A 21,276-nucleotide genomic window follows, 5' to 3' on the forward strand; every position below is an offset into this window, starting at 1 on the left:
TAGCAAACGTAATCCTGGGGAAGTCGATGCGTCGGGGTTAACGAAGTGGCCCATACAACGGGTGTTCTTAATCGATAGTTTAAAATAATCTTACTAAATTATACTCTAGGAAAAGGTCAAACCTCCTTACCGATTTACTTAGTTAGTTAGTTAATTAAAATTAGGATTATCATTAAATTAGAGATCGTAATAAGAGAGATCTAATCGAATTGTTTTTGGATTTGGTATAATACATACACACATATGCCATGTATATATATATATCTATATAGATAAGTATCCAATATTTGAATCGTATTATTATCTTTACACGATAAATTTCATAAAATATTATCTAATATCAATATATCGCGATTAATACTACGATTGGAATATATGTATTTGCTGTTTTGGTAAACATTGGATAATTGTTTGTAATGAAATATAAGGATGGGTATTGATCCATTTCGACTAATTGATAATACTTCCTTTTAAATTGTGACGTGTTTTATCGAGATTAACTCTAATCCAATTATATTCAATCTAATAGTCTTTTGTATTCGACGAGTATTAAACATTTTAGAAATTTTGCGTTAATCTTTTCTATGTCATATTTTTTGTTTGACAAAACTTTATTCGTAAGAATTATTTGTAGTCGGAGGAAGTCAAATCGCTATAAAACGTGACACTGATTGTGGATGAAAATATGTATCCGAAAAAAAAGTCAAAGAATCAGAAAGCATCATAAAACGATCGTTCTATTGATGGACCTGGAAAGAATCTCATGAAATTCAAAAATCTCTACATTCGGAGAATCCTTTTATCCTCCTTTTTATTCTAACGTTAAATCGAGAAGTCAAAAGTGGACACTCGGTGGTATGTATCTAACGATTACGTGTAAAAGCAAACGCATTGAGGAACAAAAAATTAAAATGCTTTGTTATATTTTATACTCATATAGTTAGTAGAAATACGTATTCAATTTTATACGCACGCAAACGTAATATATCTTATACGACATTTAAAAAAAAAACCAGCTGAATAATTCGATTGCTACTGGTGGTGATAGGAAAAAATGTTTTAGACGAAACTTACTTGGCTTAAAGGGTCGCATAATCTCACATATTAATAGTTTAAATATTTAATCACAAATGTAATAATAAAATTTAATAAAATATTATCCGTATAGCAATTGATCATCAACAATTTTTAATGAGATTTATTCGTAGCTCACTGTATACGTTTTAAAACGTTTTGTTAGATATTATATCAAAAAATATATCATTCCGTTCAAACAAACGTAATTAATTTATACACGTTCACCTAGACAAAAAAACATTAAACTAGGATTAATTCATTCTCAAAAACAAATAAGCAACCCTGACACATATTTTTTCTATCGCCAATAGCAATAGAGAAGTTATTCGAGTGTTGTTTATTTTTAAATGCCTCAACTGGTATATAAAATAAAAATATATTATAGCAATAAAATTCACAGTTCTCTTTTCTTGACACTTTCTTGATCCTTTTCCTCGACTTTCCATCTTCGAAATTGAAACATTTCCCTTACGTACTTATACGACTACTTTTTCCCTTCGCTATAATACTTTCGTCCGGTCAAATAGAAGAATCATAAAACGGAAGTGCAACGTGTCGTACGCGTGAGTGGATGGGTAAGTGCATAAGATAACAACCTAAGTACATTACTCGCAAGTAGGACGCATTCGGATCGCTAACATTTTCTTGTCAAAGAACTCCAAAAGTTGTGGAGACACGCGCTACGACTTTTCTGAATGTACTTAGGTGCACCTTTACGGTTGAAAGCGTATGGAAAAGATAGTACCGAGGAACAAGATGTTTTTTAAGTCTTACAACTGTACGTATTCTTTGTTAAATCGAATACAAAATGACACAAACAAAAATAAAAAATATTTTCATCGTACAAAATTGTTTGTTTTTCTCTTCTGAAACCATCCAATTAAATGTTTGCTTCGCGAGCAGAAAAAAACTTCGCGACGTTTGTTAATTTAAAAAAAAATAAATAATTCACAGAGACCTATACGGAGAACGGCACGAAACTTTTTTGAATAATTTCATATACGTTTTTTAGTAAAATATTTCATTTTTTAATTTGCAATCATTCTATTATATTTATCGATCATTTTGAATTTGCAAAATAAAATATCGGCAATGATGAAGATAATCGATAGAAAAAAAAAAGAAAGAAAAAAAACAAATAGTATATAGTGAAATGGTCGAGATAGAAGATGGTAGATAGAGGAGAAAATCACTCGCACATTTGAGAGTTAAATGAACCGTAGATAGAATAAACATGGAAAAGGGAAAACCGTCCAGCCTCTTCGCTTACGTTCCTTTATATTGTACTGACTTTACGAGACACGTAATAAAAAACGAGAAAACACTTAGATCGAATATCTTTTAACCTACTCTACGATTGATCAATCTTTTCACACGTAGGTACAAAAAAAAGATATTTTCTTCTTTTACGCAATCAAATTATAAAACTAATTTCGTACAATGATTCGTAAGCATAATTATTGTCATCAATTTTTGTTGTTGCAGATGAATAATGTAAGAAATCATCGTTTCGGTCGAGCGAGGTAGAAAAACTTGAATTAAAACAAAAAAAAATCTACCGTAATAAATTTTGATCAAAGTTTTCACGAGAAAAAAAGAGAAAAGAAGAAAAGAAAAAAAAAAGCTAAAAGAGAACTTTGTTTCTCAGCTGTAAAAAATTTAAATACGAAACGACGATGAAGCGTTCGTCTTGTGATACATAGATTTTCGAAAGTGGTCGTCTAGCTTGTTAGTATTTGACGGCGGTAGCAGGTGCCTGTGTCAGTGAAGAAGAAAGAAGCGTATAGTCTCCGTGTTTGCCAGACGAGAACTTGCAAAGGAACCACCCTCCTCCTATCCCTTCTTACTTATCCACCCTTTTCTTCTTTACATATTTCTATCCATTTTCTCTTTTTTTCTTTTTTCAAACTGAGCCTGTACGTTAAAAACTTCCCATTTTTCGAGTAATTTCGCATTCTAATACAAATACTTCTAAGAAATCGTAACCAAACGAAATTTTGTTGAAAGAAACTAAAAATAGAAAAAGAAACAAAATAAATCTCGAGTGATATATGTGCCAACTACAAACCGTTACACAACGAATTCGTATGCGTTCGTTAAATGTTAAAATTATTCAAACGGCTGTGAAGTTTATAGAACGTACGTTGCATTGATTATCATAAGATTTTCTATTCTCGAACAAAAATATTTGAAAATTAAAGAACAGAAGAAAGATCTCTCGTATGAGTACATATATATAAAATATATACATATATATGTATATATATAAGCATTTCATTCTATGTTATGCAACAGGTGTTACTTTGCTCGATTTTCTGTTAACATAACAAAGCTCTCGATATTTTTTCCTACGAAAGAACGAACAAGACTATTTATCGAAACGTTCTTTGCAAATTATCATTAATTAATATATCTGTTGATTAATTTGTCATCGAGATATTTAATAGAAAAAGAAATATTTGAAATTAGTACGTATATGTCTATTTTTTCAAGCGTGACGTTATAGTTAAAACAAAACTATATTATAATTATACGAAAATCTCTTAAGCATATGCAGAGAAATTTTCAATTATATATATTCTTTAATATTTATTAACGTAGTCACGCGAAGAGAGAAAAAATTGCTAAAAATGCTAAAAAATATCCTGGATGAAATCAATCATCACAGTGTATTATTTCAAAGACTTTGTCATTAGCTTCGAGAAAATAGAAATTTGAACAAACTCGTAACAAACTTATTATGAATGAAACTAAATACTATTGTTATATTAGTAGCGGTAACACGCAATCCACATACTAGCGTAAACGACAAATTGCACCAAATTGTGGAATTAACCAAAGAAACGTTCTTCGAATTCTTCATAGAAGTAACGTTCATCCATATCATGTGTCGTTTAATCAGAAGTTACATGAGACAAATTTTGATAATCGTAAACAATGTACCAAAATGGCATATCTCTTAGCAAATGGTTTCTGCATCAGACGCATAACAATAGTTCATTAAGGAATACAATTTTGAATATTTACTATAAAGACATTAAATAAAGATTTAAATGTCCACTATAAATAATTTTAATTCTTATTCTACATTGAACATCCTATTCATATCGGTAATTGTATCAAGCAAATCGTTAATTTCTTAAACACCGCATTATGCCCCGTTTTGATGCAATTTAAATTCCGTATAAATAATTTTTTGATTTTAATTTACAATTTAGAAATTATTCGCGATAATCAAGTTAGGTCGCTATACGTTGTATTATTATAACACATAAATCGTCTCAAGGTAAATTTAGATCATTAATCTTAATATATTTTATCGTTCCTTTTTGGAGAGAGGGTGCAACGTTTATCGTTAAAATTTTTCGTTCGCCAGCCGAACGAACCGAACGAACGATCGAAAAAAGTGCAAGGATGATCGATGAGTTATAGGAAATTGGGATTGCGTGAATACATAGCAGGTAAAATTTTGTTCATATCTTATAAATAACAAAAAAAGTGTTTTGTTATAGTTGCCATTATGATCCATGAGTTTATATTTATAACGAAATAAAGACGATGAGAAATAGGAGAAAACAGGCAAAAGTCGCATTGAACGACGGATATTTTTTTAATAAGATACTTTTGTACGGAGACGCAAGATAAAAACGAAGGTAGAAGTACCTTCGAGCGAGATCTTCAAATCGGATCACGTCAGTAACAGTAAAACAGAGTTATGGTTTGAAAGAAATGAGGGAAATACAGGAATAGAGAGAAAGAGAGAACGAGGAAAACGAAAAGGAAAAAAAAATAACGAGGAAAAGGAAGGGAGAGAAAAAATAAAAGGAGAAGTAGAAGAAAATTCAGATAATATTCGAATGAAAATAGAAGGAAAAAGATTCTTCTACGGGGACATCTGGAAGGAAGGAATACACGAATGCATATTCGAGAATCTACAACGCATTAACCTAATTAGAGCTTATGCTATTGTTTCTTAACGTTTTCTTTCTCACCCTCTCTCATCTTCTACTAGTAGTACATACATATTTATATATGTACATATATATATATATATATATATATATCTTGGATATACATATATCTCTATGTAAGTATGTATATATGTATATAGTATTACATGTACCTAGTAGACGTAGAATATTATTACTCTTTTTTCATGATTACATCGCGAATGGAAAGGGAAATGAAAAAAAATGAAAAAATCGCGGAGTAAAAATGGGGGAAAAAAAAATAAATGATTAAGATTAATGTTACTCCGATGAATATATCAAAAAAACGATATTTAATCGATACCAACGGAAGAATAACGGTGTTTCGCGTTGCAGCTATCATATATATTTAAGAAACATTTAACTATCTAATAAAATCCTTTGTCTCCTATATTTTATCATCGTTCTACGTTTGTTCTTAAAGCAACTAAAAAATTATATTTACACGACCTTTTTACGAGGTCATAATGCGCGAACGATAAAATAAAACGGCCCCGGAGCTTATACCGGAAATTCCTTACAGACTCTTGGAAATGCAAACAGACACAAAATAACGATAACTGCGGCGACAATATGTTCTACCGCATTATCATAAAAAATGTGCGATATAAAATACATGTATAAAAAAAGAAAATAATAAAAAAAATAGGAAAAGAGAAGAAATTCTATGCGATTGCAAATAAAATTTATTCGCCTAACGAAATATATATACCATGTCCTAAATCAAATAGACTAAACAATTGATTGAAATTCATTCAAAGTACGTGCTAACTATTGATTAGGAAACGTCGCAGTAATTCAAGCAGCTAACGAGGAAGTTGACAACTTGCACTATCGGGTCATTTACACTGTCGACTAATCTAAAACACGATGATCAACTATCTTACGAGCTAACTACCTTGGCGAGGATTCTAGATCGGCTGTTTCTCCGGTTGACCACTTGGCCATGAGCCATCCGACCTCAAGACCACCAAATTGCCTTATTGTTTCGTTATAACGCTCAAAATCGTTAAATTTACTAATAAATTACTTAAAAAAAAATCTATTATTAATTTTTTACTAATTATTTATAATAAATATAACATTACATTCCTAATCTTCATAATCTTCCTTATGAATCTAAAATAGTATGCTATGATACAAATAAAATTTAAAATGAAAAAAGATAATCGAGATGAAAAAGGTTGATAGAAAAAACTTACCACTTACATCGATGCATGTAAAAGGACAGATAATGTGGAACCCTTGTTTAGCCAACTTTTGAACGCACAATGTTGTTGCAAAAAACATCAGACGTTAAGTGTAAGGATATGGACTTTCTGCTATAGAATATAAATAGCTTGTATAAATATACATATATATATATATATGCTGTAGAATATAATTGAAGATGAAAGAGATGAAAAAAATAGAATAGAAAATTGTTAAGTTATATTTCGATAATATCAATAATTCGGTAGTACAAATCTTACGTAGTTGGATATACAAAGAGATTATTCTAAAATATGGATGATAGGACATATAATCACAATGCGATATTTTTATTAATATTCATGAAAATAATCTTAATCAATATGCAAATGCCTATCTATAATAAAATACTTACTTATTCATAATAATCTGACTACACGATTTCTAATTGTCATAAAGTATATAACTATCTAGTATTAGTATAAATATTATAAATATATATCATTATTAATATTCTATAAATATATAAAAAAGAAACGAGCACATACATAAACGTAATATATAACCTAAGAAGTAACCATTGTATATATATCATATAATGAAAAGTTATATATGAATATATATATACGTGTATATTAAATAGCCAATTCGTATACTTAAGCATCTAATAATTGAAAGTAAATCTTTGGTAAATATCTAATGAGATAAAAGATTATTTTTTTTACCAATGGGATGTCGCTGCTGTTGTAATCGATTGCATGCCTAAGGACGGTCCGCTACACGAAATAATCGTTAAAAATTCAAGTACATAATATGTAAATCCCAATAATTAATTTTCTGCTAAAACTCTGGATCATATTTTAGTATATCTACCTCCACGCAATAAGTGGTGCCAATCTTTCGGTCAATCTTTGATAATTCCTTTCTAACTCTCGCTGATAATCACGTTGATCAGGACCTATCAAATTCTTATTTCTGCGTAAAGCATCAAGACATTTTTTAGAAAAATCTTTGAAGCATAAACGTAATTTATGCTGCAACCTCGAAGGCTGTGCATTTTGTTCTCGTAATCCTGAAAGAAAAACAACCGCTACTTCCGCAGGACCCTGATTAACAGTTGTGCCTATACATCCCTGAAGAACCATTTGCAACATTTTTGCATCTGGTGGTTCTTGAGCTGTGGCTGCTGCAACCTGTATCAAACAAATATTTTTATATATGCATATATATGATTTTATAAATCATTTAAATACCTCAGCTGTCTTCTTTTGTATATCTTCGATGGCAACTTCAATAGGACTTAATACTATTTGCTTTCTAGCAACTACTCGAATTCTTGTTTTCAAATAAGGAAAATGCGTTGCCACTGTTAATATTGTTTTACGTTTGCACTGTTCTCTGAGCTCGCCATGTGCTTTACCCCCAGGTGTAAATGGTGTTGCATAAACAAAACGTTCTAAAAATAATAGTAATTATTTGATAACAATAAACAATGCTTTTGGGCTTCTATCATCTTTTAATCGATACAAACTTATATTAAAATTTCTGTGAAACACAGTAGGTCTGTGTCTAAGTTCGTGCAACTCAAAGTACGGTTCAACGTAAGTAATTTGAACGTATGCTTTGTCAGGTTCTAACTTCGTTGGATCTACAGGATTTGAATCTTTGATTATAACTATATTTTCGGTACCAAATCGCTCGGCATAAAAATTTTCTAATCTTGAGAATATTTCAGGAAGTTTAGTCAACGTTGGTTCTTTATAAACAAATTCCTCGCCAGCTAGATCACCAAATCGTGCTCCATAAAATCCAACTCTAAAATACGTGCCAAATACACGCTTTCCAGCTAATTGTTCAACGCGTGTATAAGCTTCGTGAAGTTTTCTAGCAAATAAAACAATAACAATTTTAAAGGACAGTTTAATTAGTAGTACCTTCAATTTTTTCTAATAAATCATTATCTTTTACCCATGAATATTTGCTAGTTTTTTGTAGTCATGTGCAGCTTCAGCTATCGGTAATAATACTTTGTATACATCAGGAATAGCTTCATACATTCCAGCAGCTTGAAAAGAACTTGCAGCATGTTCCAAGAGACCCGCTAAACCACTCTCAGAAAAATCTGGTCCTAAACACAAACCCTCTTCTCTTCTCGCTAAAACATCGTCGCCAACAGCACTCTCTTCTAAAGCATTTGGTGTTACTAGACTTAAAGCAACAGCTCCCACTGGTCTACCACCACCACCTGGTTCCAAAAGATGAAGGTATTCCGCTACAAGTGCTGCACTATGTACGAGACACATTGCAGCTTCTGTATGATTTTTTCGTTCCATGTGTTGTTGTGCCATGTTTGCTAGCCAAGTTAATCTTAGATCTGGTGATCCTTGATATCCTTTTGCAATTCTATATTTGATCGAAGATATGTTTGAAATATTTATCCTAAAGATTCACTATGACTGATATTTAAAAACTTTACCTATACATTAAATCCAAAAGCATTTCTGGGTCTTCTTGAAATTCTTTCATTTTAACAGTATCTGATAGTATCATATGCAAATTAAAAAGCAAATCTTTAACTTGCTCGGGAAAACTTGTGTCAGCTAATTCTGTATCACGTTCTGCATATACCAATACTGTTTTCAACGCTCGTCTAAGAGCTCCTTCGCTAGGTGCTCTTCCCCTACCAACTAGAGCCGACAACGATGTCGTAACTTGCATTTTAACTCTTGCAAAATTCTGTTAAGAACATCAAATATAATGTTCATCTAATATTTCCGGAATACAAAATAAAAATTTGATATTAGAAAACACATACGTTTCCGATTTCGAAATTTTGTCTCATTAATAAATATAAACTGGCTGCTGCATGACTTCTAATAGCACTTAAAGGCGAACTACACCTTGTAAGTAATGTTAAACATAAATCGCCACATCTTTCACTTTCCTCGTCAAAAAGAGCGCTATGATATTTAAAAACTAAAGCACGTTGAGTATTAAACATATGCTGAAGTACCGATGTGCTTTGATTTCTAGCTAATGCTCTTAGTAACACCTTCAGTACAGCTCCAACTACTGCGCCTATTGATTTATTTGTAAATTTGATAATTAATGTTAAAGATATAATAACGTATGATTTGTAATAATAACAAAAAGAAATAATTTCTTACCTCCTCCTCCATCTGCTTGTACAACTGCCTCTAAAGTATCTAGAACTACAAGTGAAGCTTCAGCTGCTAAGGCACCTTCTATGTGAGCATCTTGCTCCACTGCTCTTCCTTCTGGTTGTTCACATGACCTAAAAAATATTTTAATAATATTTTATTTAAATTAATAATCAAAAAATCTTAATATGCATATATATATTTAAATTTTATTTTACCTATAAGGCATTTGATCTTTTCTCCATCTCAATTTATCGCCACTTGCTCTCTCTTTTCTGCGCAACATCATTTCACTTCTAGCACTACCTTGACCAAGTATAACATCTTCCAGCCTTGAACGGATATCGCTAGTAGCGGCAGCTTGTGGTGGTAATCTTTTCAAAGCTTTTTTACCTTTATACTCAAAAGCTGCTGTTGCGATATTTAAAACTTGTAATATACTTAAAACGCGTCTGGAACTTAATTCTGAACACCATTGTCCAAGTGCACTTTTCTCTAAACCCTTAAGTATCCACAGAGCACACATAAGAAGATGCCTTGTTGCTTCTGAACTTAACGAAACACGACATTGTGATCCTGCAGTATCAGCAGATGCTCCACCAGCTATAGCCAATGCAACAGATTGTGTAATAGATCCCGATTCATCTGGATAAACACTTTTATCTTTAGAATCCCAATGATATAATTGAGGCAAAGCATCCATAATGATGCTCAAAAGTGGAAGATACAAAGCAGCAACTCTAGCTTTTGCTGCAGGTTCAGAGTATCTAGGATCGACGTCGTGACAACCCATAAGATAACGAATCGTGCCAATAGCTTTATTTTGTAACATTGGATTTGGTATTTCCAAAGTGTTAGCCAAGTCGGATAAAACTAATCCAACTAAGAAATGTTGTTGTCGAAATTCTTGACTCAATTCAGAGAATCTAGCTCGATCTCCAGGAACGAGAGTAGATATTAAACTTCCAGAACTACCGGTGGATGGGCTAGGAGATGCTGGTGCTGATCCTGATGTATATCCAGTACCAAATGGAAGATTCAGAGATACGTAATGTTCGTGCGAACATACTGTTCTTACAAGATCAAGTTTCAATGCAAAAAGAGCAGCAGAGTCAGGAATATGCATAGACGCATCTGACAGAGAACAACATGTAGCACGAACGAGAGATAATACAAATCCCCTATCCATAACGGACAATAAATCGGAGAGAAAATTGCCGAGACTTGAAACTAAGTTAGATGCTACACGATTTTCTTTTCCACACCGTGAAATAACTTCTGATGTTAGAGCTGCAGCAAGTGTTGCTATGTCGTCACAAAATTGTGGCGAAAATCTCGATTTTCTTGGTGCTTCCAAGATATCCAATTCCGACAATGTTACAACCATAGAACGAACTATTAATTCTAAGAAGAACCAAGAATGAGTTATTGCTAATTCTCGTGCCTGTCCGGTGGAAACCACCCAATGTAACGCTATTTCTTCATGTAGTAGTCTTCTAGATGGTTGACTGTTTATTGACGGCGATTCCTGTCTCATTGATGCAGTTCTGTCTAATCCTCGAGAATGAACTTCCATTTCTAAATCCTCCACAGGTAAGTCAGGATTACTTTGGGCTCTCATGACTCCTGGCGTTTGAGATGTGGTAGGTAATGAGCATTGATATGCTATGTATGTAGCTAGCAATGCATGTCTTCCATGTGCATCAACTTGACCATCCGGTAAATTCGTTATTTTACGAACTAAAAGACCTAGAGCCTCAAAAATAGTGGCTGCTACATTTAATGACTGAGATGGTAATGTAGGTGGTCGCACTAAAAGCGCAATTAATTGGTCTAACAATTGTGGTAACGAGCGAACCAAGGCAGAAGGAGAAGCTCGTGCTAATTCCATAAGAGCTGATTTTAACTCTGATTCCATTCCTGCCTCTCCAATACGTGGTGGTACTTGTCCAGTTTCCAAAAAGCCACAAAGTGATAAGAATCTGTAATTTACGTGTATTGAATTATTCTAATTATATACAGTTGAAAAAATTTAAATTTAAAAATCATAATTATTATAATAAATATTACCTGTCGATATATTTATCTTGTGGATGTACACTAGACACTGGTTCTAATATAACTGTGAAAACTCCTCTATGAGCATCTACCCATCTAGTTCCTGGTAATAGAACATCAGGAGCGATATAAGAATAATTTGCTGGAGGTGGATCTAACATTGCAGGCAGACTAAATTCACCAGATTGAAGATGTCCATCTCTTAAAAGTGGTAGCCACTAAAATATATATATATATATATATATAATTTTCTGTGTACATTTTATATAATTCTTATTTATTGTTCATCTGAAAATGAGTCACATTTACCGTATAAGCTACAGCCGTTTCAACATTTGGCTGTTCAGCTTTTTTCTGACAACTAATATGATAAAAAGTGAACAATAAATGATGCTTAGCACCTAAATCAGCAGGAAGTCTGATCTTTACTTCATCATAAAAATTTGGGTTTTTGTTATGGTAAGAAACAGATGTAAAACACTCGTGTGTCATTTCAGGACAAGAAGATCTTCCAAATATAGCTGTTAATGCGTCTGCTTCTTGTTCACCGCCCATAAGCTGAATACGAACAGTTATATTGCGTGCTGATCCTGTTCTAGAACTGAAGTTTACCTCCTACATACAAAAATACATCAAATGTAATATGTAAATCATATATTTTAATGATTATTTCATTTATTGATCGAATATCAACTAATACTACAAACCTTTGGATAGACGTAAAGTAAATTACGATATGTTAAATCTGGAGAAATAACTTCGCTTGGAAATTCGAGTATTTCTTTAACGGGTCGGCTTTTTTCGTCTGGATATGGTATCAATCTTCTAAGATCAACATCAAGACACCTAGGTAATTCCTCAGGTCTTGGACTAAGATCTAATTTTAAAATTCCTGGTATACATTTTAATCGTTTCAAATTAGAACCTGGACGACGTAATTCAACTAGAAGTTTATATAAATCTTCGTCTCTTAATCGTTCACTTTCTTGTTTGAAAAAACTTGAAACTTTCAATGTAATAGGCCTGCGATAAATCAAAATAAAAGTTTTTAATTATTTTAATATTGCATATATTAAAAAAAGAAAACTATATATATTTCTACATGTGTACCTGAAAGTATCAAGGCAGTTAGCAAAATCGTCAGGTGACCAACTTCTTCTTTTATCAGAACTGCGTCTTTCCAATGAACCTCGTCGAGTTGGAGTTTCTACTTTTTTTCGCCATTGTTCTAAACCACCTGACTTTCTGTCTAATGAACCTGCACTACCAGTGTTATCTGTATCACCACCACCACCATTTATAACTCCAGATAAATGAATTGCAGTCCATGCAAATGGCATCCTGTAACGACCCAATCGATCGCATGCTGCCACAGCGGCTGCTCTTACCTATGTAATGTTAAAAATATTTTTATAAATTATTCATTTTTATGAAAATTATCATTCTTTTTATAGAATTAACATTAGGAATAAAATTACTTTTTCCTTATTCTTATCCTCGCGTAAATATGGTTCGGCACATTCGGAAATATCACCTTGTAATACTTTTTCTAATCTGACAACCAAAAATAAATCAGGACTTGGTTTACTAATACTCATAACGCAACTTCTAGCTAATGTACTAGCGTCGCTGTAAGCTATATGTCCTCCAAGCATTCTTTTTAAACCTTCCGAATTCATATCCACATAGAAATTTTCTGAAACCTACAATATGTCGTAAAAATTATATTACTTATTAATATTAAAATCTATCTAATATTTACCTTCTTCTTCTCTCTAGCATCGTATAATGCAAGACTAGCAAATATTGGTTCAACTTCCAACTCCAATTTTAATTGAAGACATTTTATAAAAATTTTATGAGAAAAAGGATCAGATGGTTCAGGGGCAGCACTAATTTCTTGCCATTCATCGTCAGGAGAAGTTGGAAGAGCATACAATGGAAATAATGCTTCCTAAAATTAATCTCATCTCAATATTTTCCAATAAATTATTTAATAATATTATTATTATACTGTATGTAAATATTTTTTGAATTACTAACTTGTCTATCCTCTGAACGTTTTTGTTCATTCATTTGATCAATCGTTTCTGGACAAACTCTATCCAATAAGCTTGGAAGAAGTGGATCATGTTGAGAATGTCTTAAATCCAAACTTGCCCAAGAACCTCTTGGTGTATCTCCACAATTTGATGAATCTTCTTCTTCGTTTGGCGATCCAGAACCATTTGTATCTTCTTGATCTACCTACTCGACGTACAACAAATTTTTATATTAGTATTTTTACATTAATAAAAATTATGTTTATATTAAATTACCTCAAAATCCTGTCTGGGTGTATCTTGAAGTAATCTATCTCTAGCAATAGGAGATACTCTTCCTCTGTACTTTCTATGTACCATAACCCAATCTGAAGTAAAACTTTCGATACATCTTCTGACATAAGGTGACACTGTATCCCTGTAGATGAAATCATAATTATATATTACTATATAATTTATTACGGTTATTATAAAAAAGCACTTACAATGATTCATATGGCACTATCGGTTCTTCTGTTCGAATTTTTCGTTTTACAATTCTAAGCTCAACATCTTCGAGAGGAAAATCTAATATCGGTCTTAATGGATCTCTGTCTAAAACCGATTGATGTTGTACAAGAAATTCTTCATAATCAAGTGGTTCAAGTACTTCGCATAGAGACATCTTTGAATGAAAATATATAGATCTTGGTTACATTTTAAGAAACATCTTATGATATAAATAAATTTAAGAAAAACTTACAGTTGAAGAAAAACCTGAAATACTACTACCACTTTTCGACAAGTCTCGTGAATACGAGGTAGAGGTGGCAATTTGTCGTCTTACATCTGCCGCATGCTGTTTGCTCAACTTGTGAGCAAAAGCTCGTTGAACCGAAGACATTATAAATGTCTTTGTAAAACCCTCTTTTGATAAAATTCTATAATTATTGATAAATGGTTTAAATTAATATCAAATATAATATAATTAGTCTAAAGAATAATCAATCATTTTATATAAATTATATTTCTTTTTAATATATAATTTTTTACATCTAAATAAACAACCAATATTTTATAGAAATTAAAGCAAAAAAATAGTAATTATTAAATATTTATATCAACATTGAAGTAAACGATTAAATAAAAAATATGGTAATGCATTAAAAAAAGAAAATAATTACTTAGTCTAATTTAAATTCATTGAAAATGAATGACGTTTATTTTTAATAAGAAAATATCTGCAAAATATTTGTTACTCTTTTGGAACACCCACATTAAATTAATATCCACAGATCCTTCTATCTAATAATTATTTATACTACTTTCATTAATAAATTCATAATTAAATATCACTGTCACCTACATGTCTACACCTACATCTCCTTCCATCTTTAAATGACAAGAGCTCGATTTTTGCTAAAGGTTTTACCATAGATAAGGTATAACATAGATTTAATAATGTCTAATACTTATCCCTTTTATATCGCATCCTATATTACCGACAATTCACCTACCAGATGACAATGTCAATATAAATATATACAGCTTCGATCGTCACACGTATTTGAATAAACTTATAAGATAGTGTATTATATTAAAAAGAATAATAGAATACTAAATTCAATGGTATAATTGAATGGTATTAATGTCTAATGTATTTATTTGTCTGTCCTGCATCATTAACTCTCGTGGTGTAATCAGAAAAAAACTGAACAATCGTTTTGCTTTATCATTTTATTTTTTGTCGTAATTATTGAGCAATTATTCTTGTTAAACGATACAGCAAGCAGAATATCTTGTTCACGTATGTTATACATCATTATTCTCTGAAATAACCATTGTTATCAAAAAAAAAATATATATATATATATATATATATTTTTGACAGTGGGTAAAAGATGAGGTGTTAAGTATTAAATTTTGATGTGTGAAAGTTGATAACATATGTCTCATACTATTAAATTTATTAAATATACATGCCATAAACAATGGTCAATAATGTAGAATATATTGGCATACATATCCTGTTTTGACCAACATTTTCACCTATACTCTATTGCCCGTCCACCAAAGATATGTCGTCTGAAGAAGCTTTTAGTGATTCATCGTTTGATGAAATATTCAAATCATATACATCTAAACTTTGTAGAATTGTATCTGATGATGAGACAGAGGGTGAACATGATAGTGAATGGTATGAAGGTACCAATAATAATAAACAAATATGGTTTAATCCAATTGGCAATCAGCCCAATCTGAAATATTTTTCTGGCATACCTGGTATCAATTTATCAAATTCTAAAGTTGTCAAATGCACTTCACCGATAGACTTTTACTTATTATTTTTTGATGATGAGATACTCACGTTGATTGTAAATCAAACTAATCAGTATGCAAATCAAGTAATGGAAAAGAATCAATCTGAACGATTAAATAAATGGGTGCCCACTAATGCACAAGAAATTAGACAATTTTTTGGTTTGATTATGTGGATGGGATTGGTGAAACTTCCAAGTATACAGATGTATTGGACTACAGATCCTTTCTTTGTACAAAGTTTTCCACGTACTGTGATGTCCCGCAATAGATTTGAAATATTATTGAGAATGCTCCATTTTGTGGACAATGAGAAAATTATTAATCCAAATGACTTATTATGTAAGTTACAAACATTGACTGACATTTTAAATAAAAATTTTCAAGAATATTATAATCCTAGTGAGACTGTTTGTATTGATGAATCTATAATCCCATTCCGTGGAAAAACTATATCTAGGCAATATATAAAATTATTTAAGTTATGTAGCACATCAGGATATGTGAATTCTTTCCAATTATATGCGGGAGAAACTACAAATACAAAAGAAAGTACAACCATAAATGTAGTAATGTCTCTTTGTCAAAATATAATAAACCAAGGACATACGTTATGTACAAATAAAAGGTATACGAGTATCGTGTTGGCTGAAAAATTACTTTCTCTTGGTACACATTTAATTGGAACTCTTCAAGTAAATCGTCATGGTATTCCAAAAGAAATATTATCGCAAAAGCTAAAACAGGGTGAGATCATTGCAAGAGAACATAAAAATGGATTAACTATTTTGAAATGGAAGGATAAACGAGACATACTTATGCTCTCAACTAAACATTCTGTGGAGATGGTTACAGTTGCAGGTCGAAAAAATAGTTCAATTAAACCAAAGATTTTTGTAGATTATAATGCCAATAAGTCATATGTTGATATATCCGATCAAATAAAATCATATTTCAATCCACTAAGAAAAGGTCAAAAATGGTATAAAAGAATAGCTTTTGAGCTTCTGCTTAAAACCTCAGTAATAAATGCTTGGGTAATGTATAACAATATAATAACCCAACGTATATCAATTTTTGAATTTCAACAAAAATTAGTAACACAACTAACATCACGTAAAGGCGATACTGACAATGCATCTTTACCCAGACCACAAATTACAATTAGAAAGCATCACGAAATACAGAGAAAAAGTGGAAGCGCCCGACAAATTAGACGACGATGCAAAAAATGTTATGAAGATAATGCAAAGGAATTTGGTCGATTATATGCAAAGAATCGTACAAAGAAAGTAACTACATATTGTGGAAATTGTACTGACAACCCTCATTATTGTTTGCCATGTTTTAATATGGTTCATCGTGATATGCCTATGTAATAATTTTTTAAATTTTCATAAATAAAAATCAATGTTATTGTCCACCGCTCACTCTGCTATTTTGATTTTTTTATCTAGTATTATGTCTATCGAAAATTTCTGTTCATTTTTGAATGAAAAAGAAATATTTAAACCCCAATTCAAGTTTTTAAATATGGTCCAAATAAAATATGGTTTTTTTTGAGCTAAATATTTTTGTTATACATACATTAAACATTATTTCCTAAGAAAATATAAACTAGCACTGTCCAGCTTTTCTTATAATTAATAGACTGTAGGCCATTTTTCCTTTTCTAATATTTCAGCGGCTAAAGAAAAATAGATAATCAATAAGTTAATTTCAATGTCATGTAAAAACCTGGAAGAGATAAAATAATTTTAATTTTTATTTAAAAAAATTAATTTGCTTCGTGAGCTGCAAGTTAAACGGCACGGTTATTAATTAATTGGCTGCGTATGTACAATGTAAATAATATTCGTAATAAATAAAATTTATTCCTATAGAAAGTTATATAAACAACAATTCAATAAAAGAGCTTTCATAGAGAACAATGTATTAGTCTAACGAGGGATTTCGAGGAGGACGGTGCATCGAACGGTACATTTATGCTTTTAAACTATAATATAAATTTATTTCGATTAATTAACAATCAATTAACGTATATCGAACATTCTAATATATTCTAGTAATATTTAAGATTGTTTAAATTAAAGTATATTTGTTTTAACGTTCTTACGTAGTGACAACTTCGAGGATAAAATTTTCGTCCAATATAATATCACATTGAAATTATTTAATATTGTTTATAAGTATGTAATGTATAAACCAATACATATGTGTGTTTAAACAATCTAAATATATAAAGAGAGTGCATTAGAGTATTAAAATAATTGTTAGTTAATCGATGGAAATGTAGATTGTAATCCAAAAACATGGATTTCTCTTTTGTTGTACCTTCCTCTTTGAAATTCACCTTGAGACTGGCACTTTCTCTTCTATGAAAATTCTTTTATTAAAAGTTGTTTATATGACCTCCCGAACGTTGCGCATGTGTGCAACGAGAAAATTATTTGTAATTAATAGAATTTAAGATTATAACGTTCTAATTTTAGCATTTTTTAATTTTTATGTAATTCTTTCAACAAAGGTATATTTGTTTTAATGTTCCTGCGCAGTGATGACTTCGAGGGGGTGGGATAAAATTTTCATCTAATAAAACATCAGATTGAAATTATTTAATATTCAAAGTATGTTAATAGATATGTAATGTTGAAAAAAAATGTATATACGTTTAAACAATCATAAGTATTAGTGGAGGACATTAAAGTGTTCGGTACATCTTATACAATTGTTAATTAATCGAGAAAAATGAATATTCTAGTCAAAAAACACCTAGTATAAGATCAACGTACCGTTCTCCTCCACATCCACCGTTAGACTGTCACGTTGTCCCCTATGAATGTCAGTTAAACTTTTTCTTATTTATTCTTGTTTATATGACTTTCCATAAAAGGAAATTCTATTTACTACGAATATTATTTGTGTTATGCACATGTAGCTTTAGAAAAAGTCACATAAACAACATTTAATAAAAGAACTTTCATAGAGGACAATGTGTCAGTTTAACGTGGGATTTCGAAGAAGACGGTACACTGAGCTTATACTCGGTACTTTTATACTACTATAAACATTTCCTTCGATTAATTATCCATCAATTAAGGTAACTCGAATACGGTATTGTACTCTAATAATATTTTAGATTGTTTTAACGTTTCTAACCAATGATGATTTAATAAATTTATTAAACATAATTATTAAAAAAAATTATACGTTTAAATAAATTTAATATTTGTGATAGAAATAAAATGTATAATAAATTAATACTAAATTTGTTTCTGAAGGGTAAACAATTTTATGGGTATCAAAAATGCATTAAATTTCTGTTACAATTATTGTTCATTAATTGATATTCTTTTTTTTTTTTATGTGTAACACATATTTAATTATAGTTGTAGTTGTCTATGTATTAGTACTGTTCATTATTTATAAATTAATCATGAGCATCTTCAAATCGATCATCGTGTTCCCATCCTTTGTTCTTACTCATGGATTTAGGTGGTATTGGATTTGTAATAGGTTTAGATCTATTTTGAAAATTTTTATTTGCTCCAGGTCCACGTATTGCTCTTGGAATAGTATTCTCCGTTCTAAAATTTTTCTTATAAGTATCCATTACCAAATAATCTTTTTCTTCTGAATTTTCAGCCTGAATTGTTTCTTGTTGTTTAGGTTGCAGCATTGAAGTACTACATGTGTCAAATTCTTGATCTACATTATTCTTCTTTTGCATCAAAGTTTTTGTTGGTTCTACATATAATAAGAGATTTAATTATCATGTTATCTTATCTTTTACTTTATTTAAAATACGAATAACATGCCTGATAAAAAACAATGTTACCAAACACTACCTTCATCAGTTTCATTAGTATCGAGTTCTCTGTTATGTCTATGGAAATATATCAGAACAGCTGGATCAAGACGAGAATTGTAATAATCGTTTAAAATTTTCGGCAATAAATGAAATTGTTGATTAGCTAAATCAATAGTTAATAACAACATTTCTTTAGCTGTACTCGATAGAGTATTATTCGTAAGAGTTTTTCTTATATTTAACATAAATTGATCTAATTCTGGTCTTCCATACATGCCTCTACCAGTAATAATAATCTACAATGAAAGATGTAGATATTAGATTAAAACTTCATTAGATTCTCTATTTGTATAAGTAACATCATTTAAAATAACTTATGTACTAATAAAAATTAAATGATCATAAAACCTGTGTTGCAACAAGTTCAATATCTTCCTCGGTTGCAGTTTCTAATAACATGTTCCAACAATCGAGTAATGGTATTTCTAATACTTTTAGAGGTTTACCCGATATTAATGTCATTTGATAATATACTTCTCCGAGTAATGAGATAACGTTCCGAAACAATATAATACTTTCTTCTTTAATTTCTTCCCTTCCTAAAAAAAAATACTCATTGATTAGAATTATAAAATAAATGAAAATGACAAATTAGAAATATTAATAAGGGACGCACTTCTGTAATCATTTTGTAGTGCACTCAGTAATAGATATCGCATAGTTTGATTTTCATTAACTTCAATGGAAAAGAATGCTACATCGCTGAATAAACTTGCTAACTTTATACCAAAGATTCTATCTTCCAAAGCGTGTTTATACAGCGTATTGAAAATGTTCCTAAAATGTTTTATCTTTAATTAAAGAAAAGCGATAATAAAAATGATTCATTGAAATATACAATAAAAATGAATACTTTAACGTTTCTTCATCCTTAGTAGTAGGAACAAGATTAACTATTTCATTTATTTGTTCTGGTGGTATGCACTCACTGATAGTAAGCTTTTTAATTCCAGCAATAATTTCAGTGCATACGTATTGATTATATTTGCTGAATGAATTTGTTCCAGGCCTTCTTAACTGAATGTCAATTGATTTTGCTCTTCCGCGTGATCGGCCTGCACTACTCCACGACATCGTACTTTGGTTATTGGAAGAATCCATACTAACAGTAAATATATTATCTATAATATATTAAATATTTGAATAATCAATCATAACAGTTTTTATAAACTTTTTTTTATAAATTGTTACATTATTTACTCGTTATATTTTCAATCATATAAGGAATGTAAATGATTATTATATACTTGTTTTAAACCAGACCGGTATATGAACAGTAAATTATTCCATATTGACAAAATAACACTTTAAGTTAACCATTTTGCCGTGTCAACACTGTCCTTAAAGAAAAAGTTATATCTCCCATTTTAACGGTTATAATTGTAATTTTACATTCTACCGATAGAGCGCACGGTTATCCCTTGGCGGTAATATGATCAATTCAAATGTTTTTTTTCTTATTTCTATTGGAAATTAGTTTTCTTTACTAGAAGAAAATCATTAATATTAAATAAATAGTATATAGTAGTCAACAACCGATCCACATTAGAGATTTGTTCCTAATTTCTGGTAAATCACTAAAGTTAATT

At 30.7% G+C, this 21,276-nt stretch overlaps 3 protein-coding genes across 9 annotated transcripts; 1 reads left to right on the forward strand and 2 right to left on the reverse strand.

Annotated features, from left to right (window-relative positions):
• Positions 1–6,475: 6,475 nt before the first annotated feature.
• Positions 6,476–14,939, reverse strand: LOC122522082 (dedicator of cytokinesis protein 7). Of its 3 annotated transcripts, none has more exons than XM_043642889.1 (20): positions 14,864–14,939; positions 14,261–14,438; positions 14,004–14,182; positions 13,795–13,936; positions 13,520–13,723; positions 13,239–13,430; positions 12,955–13,179; positions 12,587–12,864; positions 12,184–12,499; positions 11,786–12,091; positions 11,489–11,694; positions 9,637–11,400; positions 9,425–9,552; positions 9,073–9,335; positions 8,734–8,993; positions 8,226–8,660; positions 7,789–8,141; positions 7,511–7,713; positions 7,131–7,450; positions 6,476–7,033 (listed from the first exon to the last, which is right to left on the reverse strand). In XM_043642889.1, exons 1-20 carry the CDS (start codon positions 14,887–14,889, stop codon positions 6,979–6,981), a joined length of 6,033 nt encoding a protein of 2,010 aa, XP_043498824.1. In that variant the 5' UTR covers positions 14,890–14,939; the 3' UTR covers positions 6,476–6,978. The 3 variants fall into 3 exon arrangements, with proteins under 3 accessions (XP_043498824.1, XP_043498826.1, XP_043498825.1); XM_043642891.1 differs by having other exon boundaries at positions 14,774–14,904; XM_043642890.1 differs by having other exon boundaries at positions 14,682–14,904.
• A 65-nt stretch (positions 14,940–15,004) lies between these two features.
• LOC122522318 (piggyBac transposable element-derived protein 4-like) lies at positions 15,005–17,246 on the forward strand. Its single transcript, XM_043643317.1, has 2 exons — positions 15,005–15,304; positions 15,389–17,246. Exon 2 carries the CDS (start codon positions 15,576–15,578, stop codon positions 17,193–17,195), a length of 1,620 nt encoding a protein of 539 aa, XP_043499252.1. The 5' UTR covers positions 15,005–15,304; positions 15,389–15,575; the 3' UTR covers positions 17,196–17,246.
• Positions 17,247–19,084: 1,838 nt separating this feature from the next.
• Positions 19,085–21,072, reverse strand: LOC122522655. 5 transcript variants are annotated; one of them, XM_043643906.1, is made up of 6 exons: positions 20,951–21,072; positions 20,541–20,808; positions 20,304–20,464; positions 20,036–20,226; positions 19,665–19,923; positions 19,085–19,563 (listed from the first exon to the last, which is right to left on the reverse strand). In XM_043643906.1, the coding sequence occupies exons 2-6, from the start codon at positions 20,786–20,788 to the stop codon at positions 19,247–19,249; spliced, it is 1,176 nt and encodes a 391-aa protein (XP_043499841.1). In that variant the 5' UTR covers positions 20,789–20,808; positions 20,951–21,072; the 3' UTR covers positions 19,085–19,246. The 5 variants fall into 5 exon arrangements, with proteins under 5 accessions (XP_043499841.1, XP_043499840.1, XP_043499839.1 ...); XM_043643905.1 differs by having other exon boundaries at positions 20,541–20,789; positions 20,935–21,072; XM_043643904.1 differs by having other exon boundaries at positions 20,541–20,789; positions 20,888–21,072.
• Between the last annotated feature and the right edge of the window lie 204 nt (positions 21,073–21,276).

The sequence above is a fragment of the Polistes fuscatus genome, unplaced genomic scaffold (genome assembly GCF_010416935.1).
Source record: "Polistes fuscatus isolate 324 unplaced genomic scaffold, CU_Pfus_HIC Scaffold5, whole genome shotgun sequence".
NCBI lineage: Eukaryota > Metazoa > Arthropoda > Insecta > Hymenoptera > Vespidae > Polistes > Polistes fuscatus.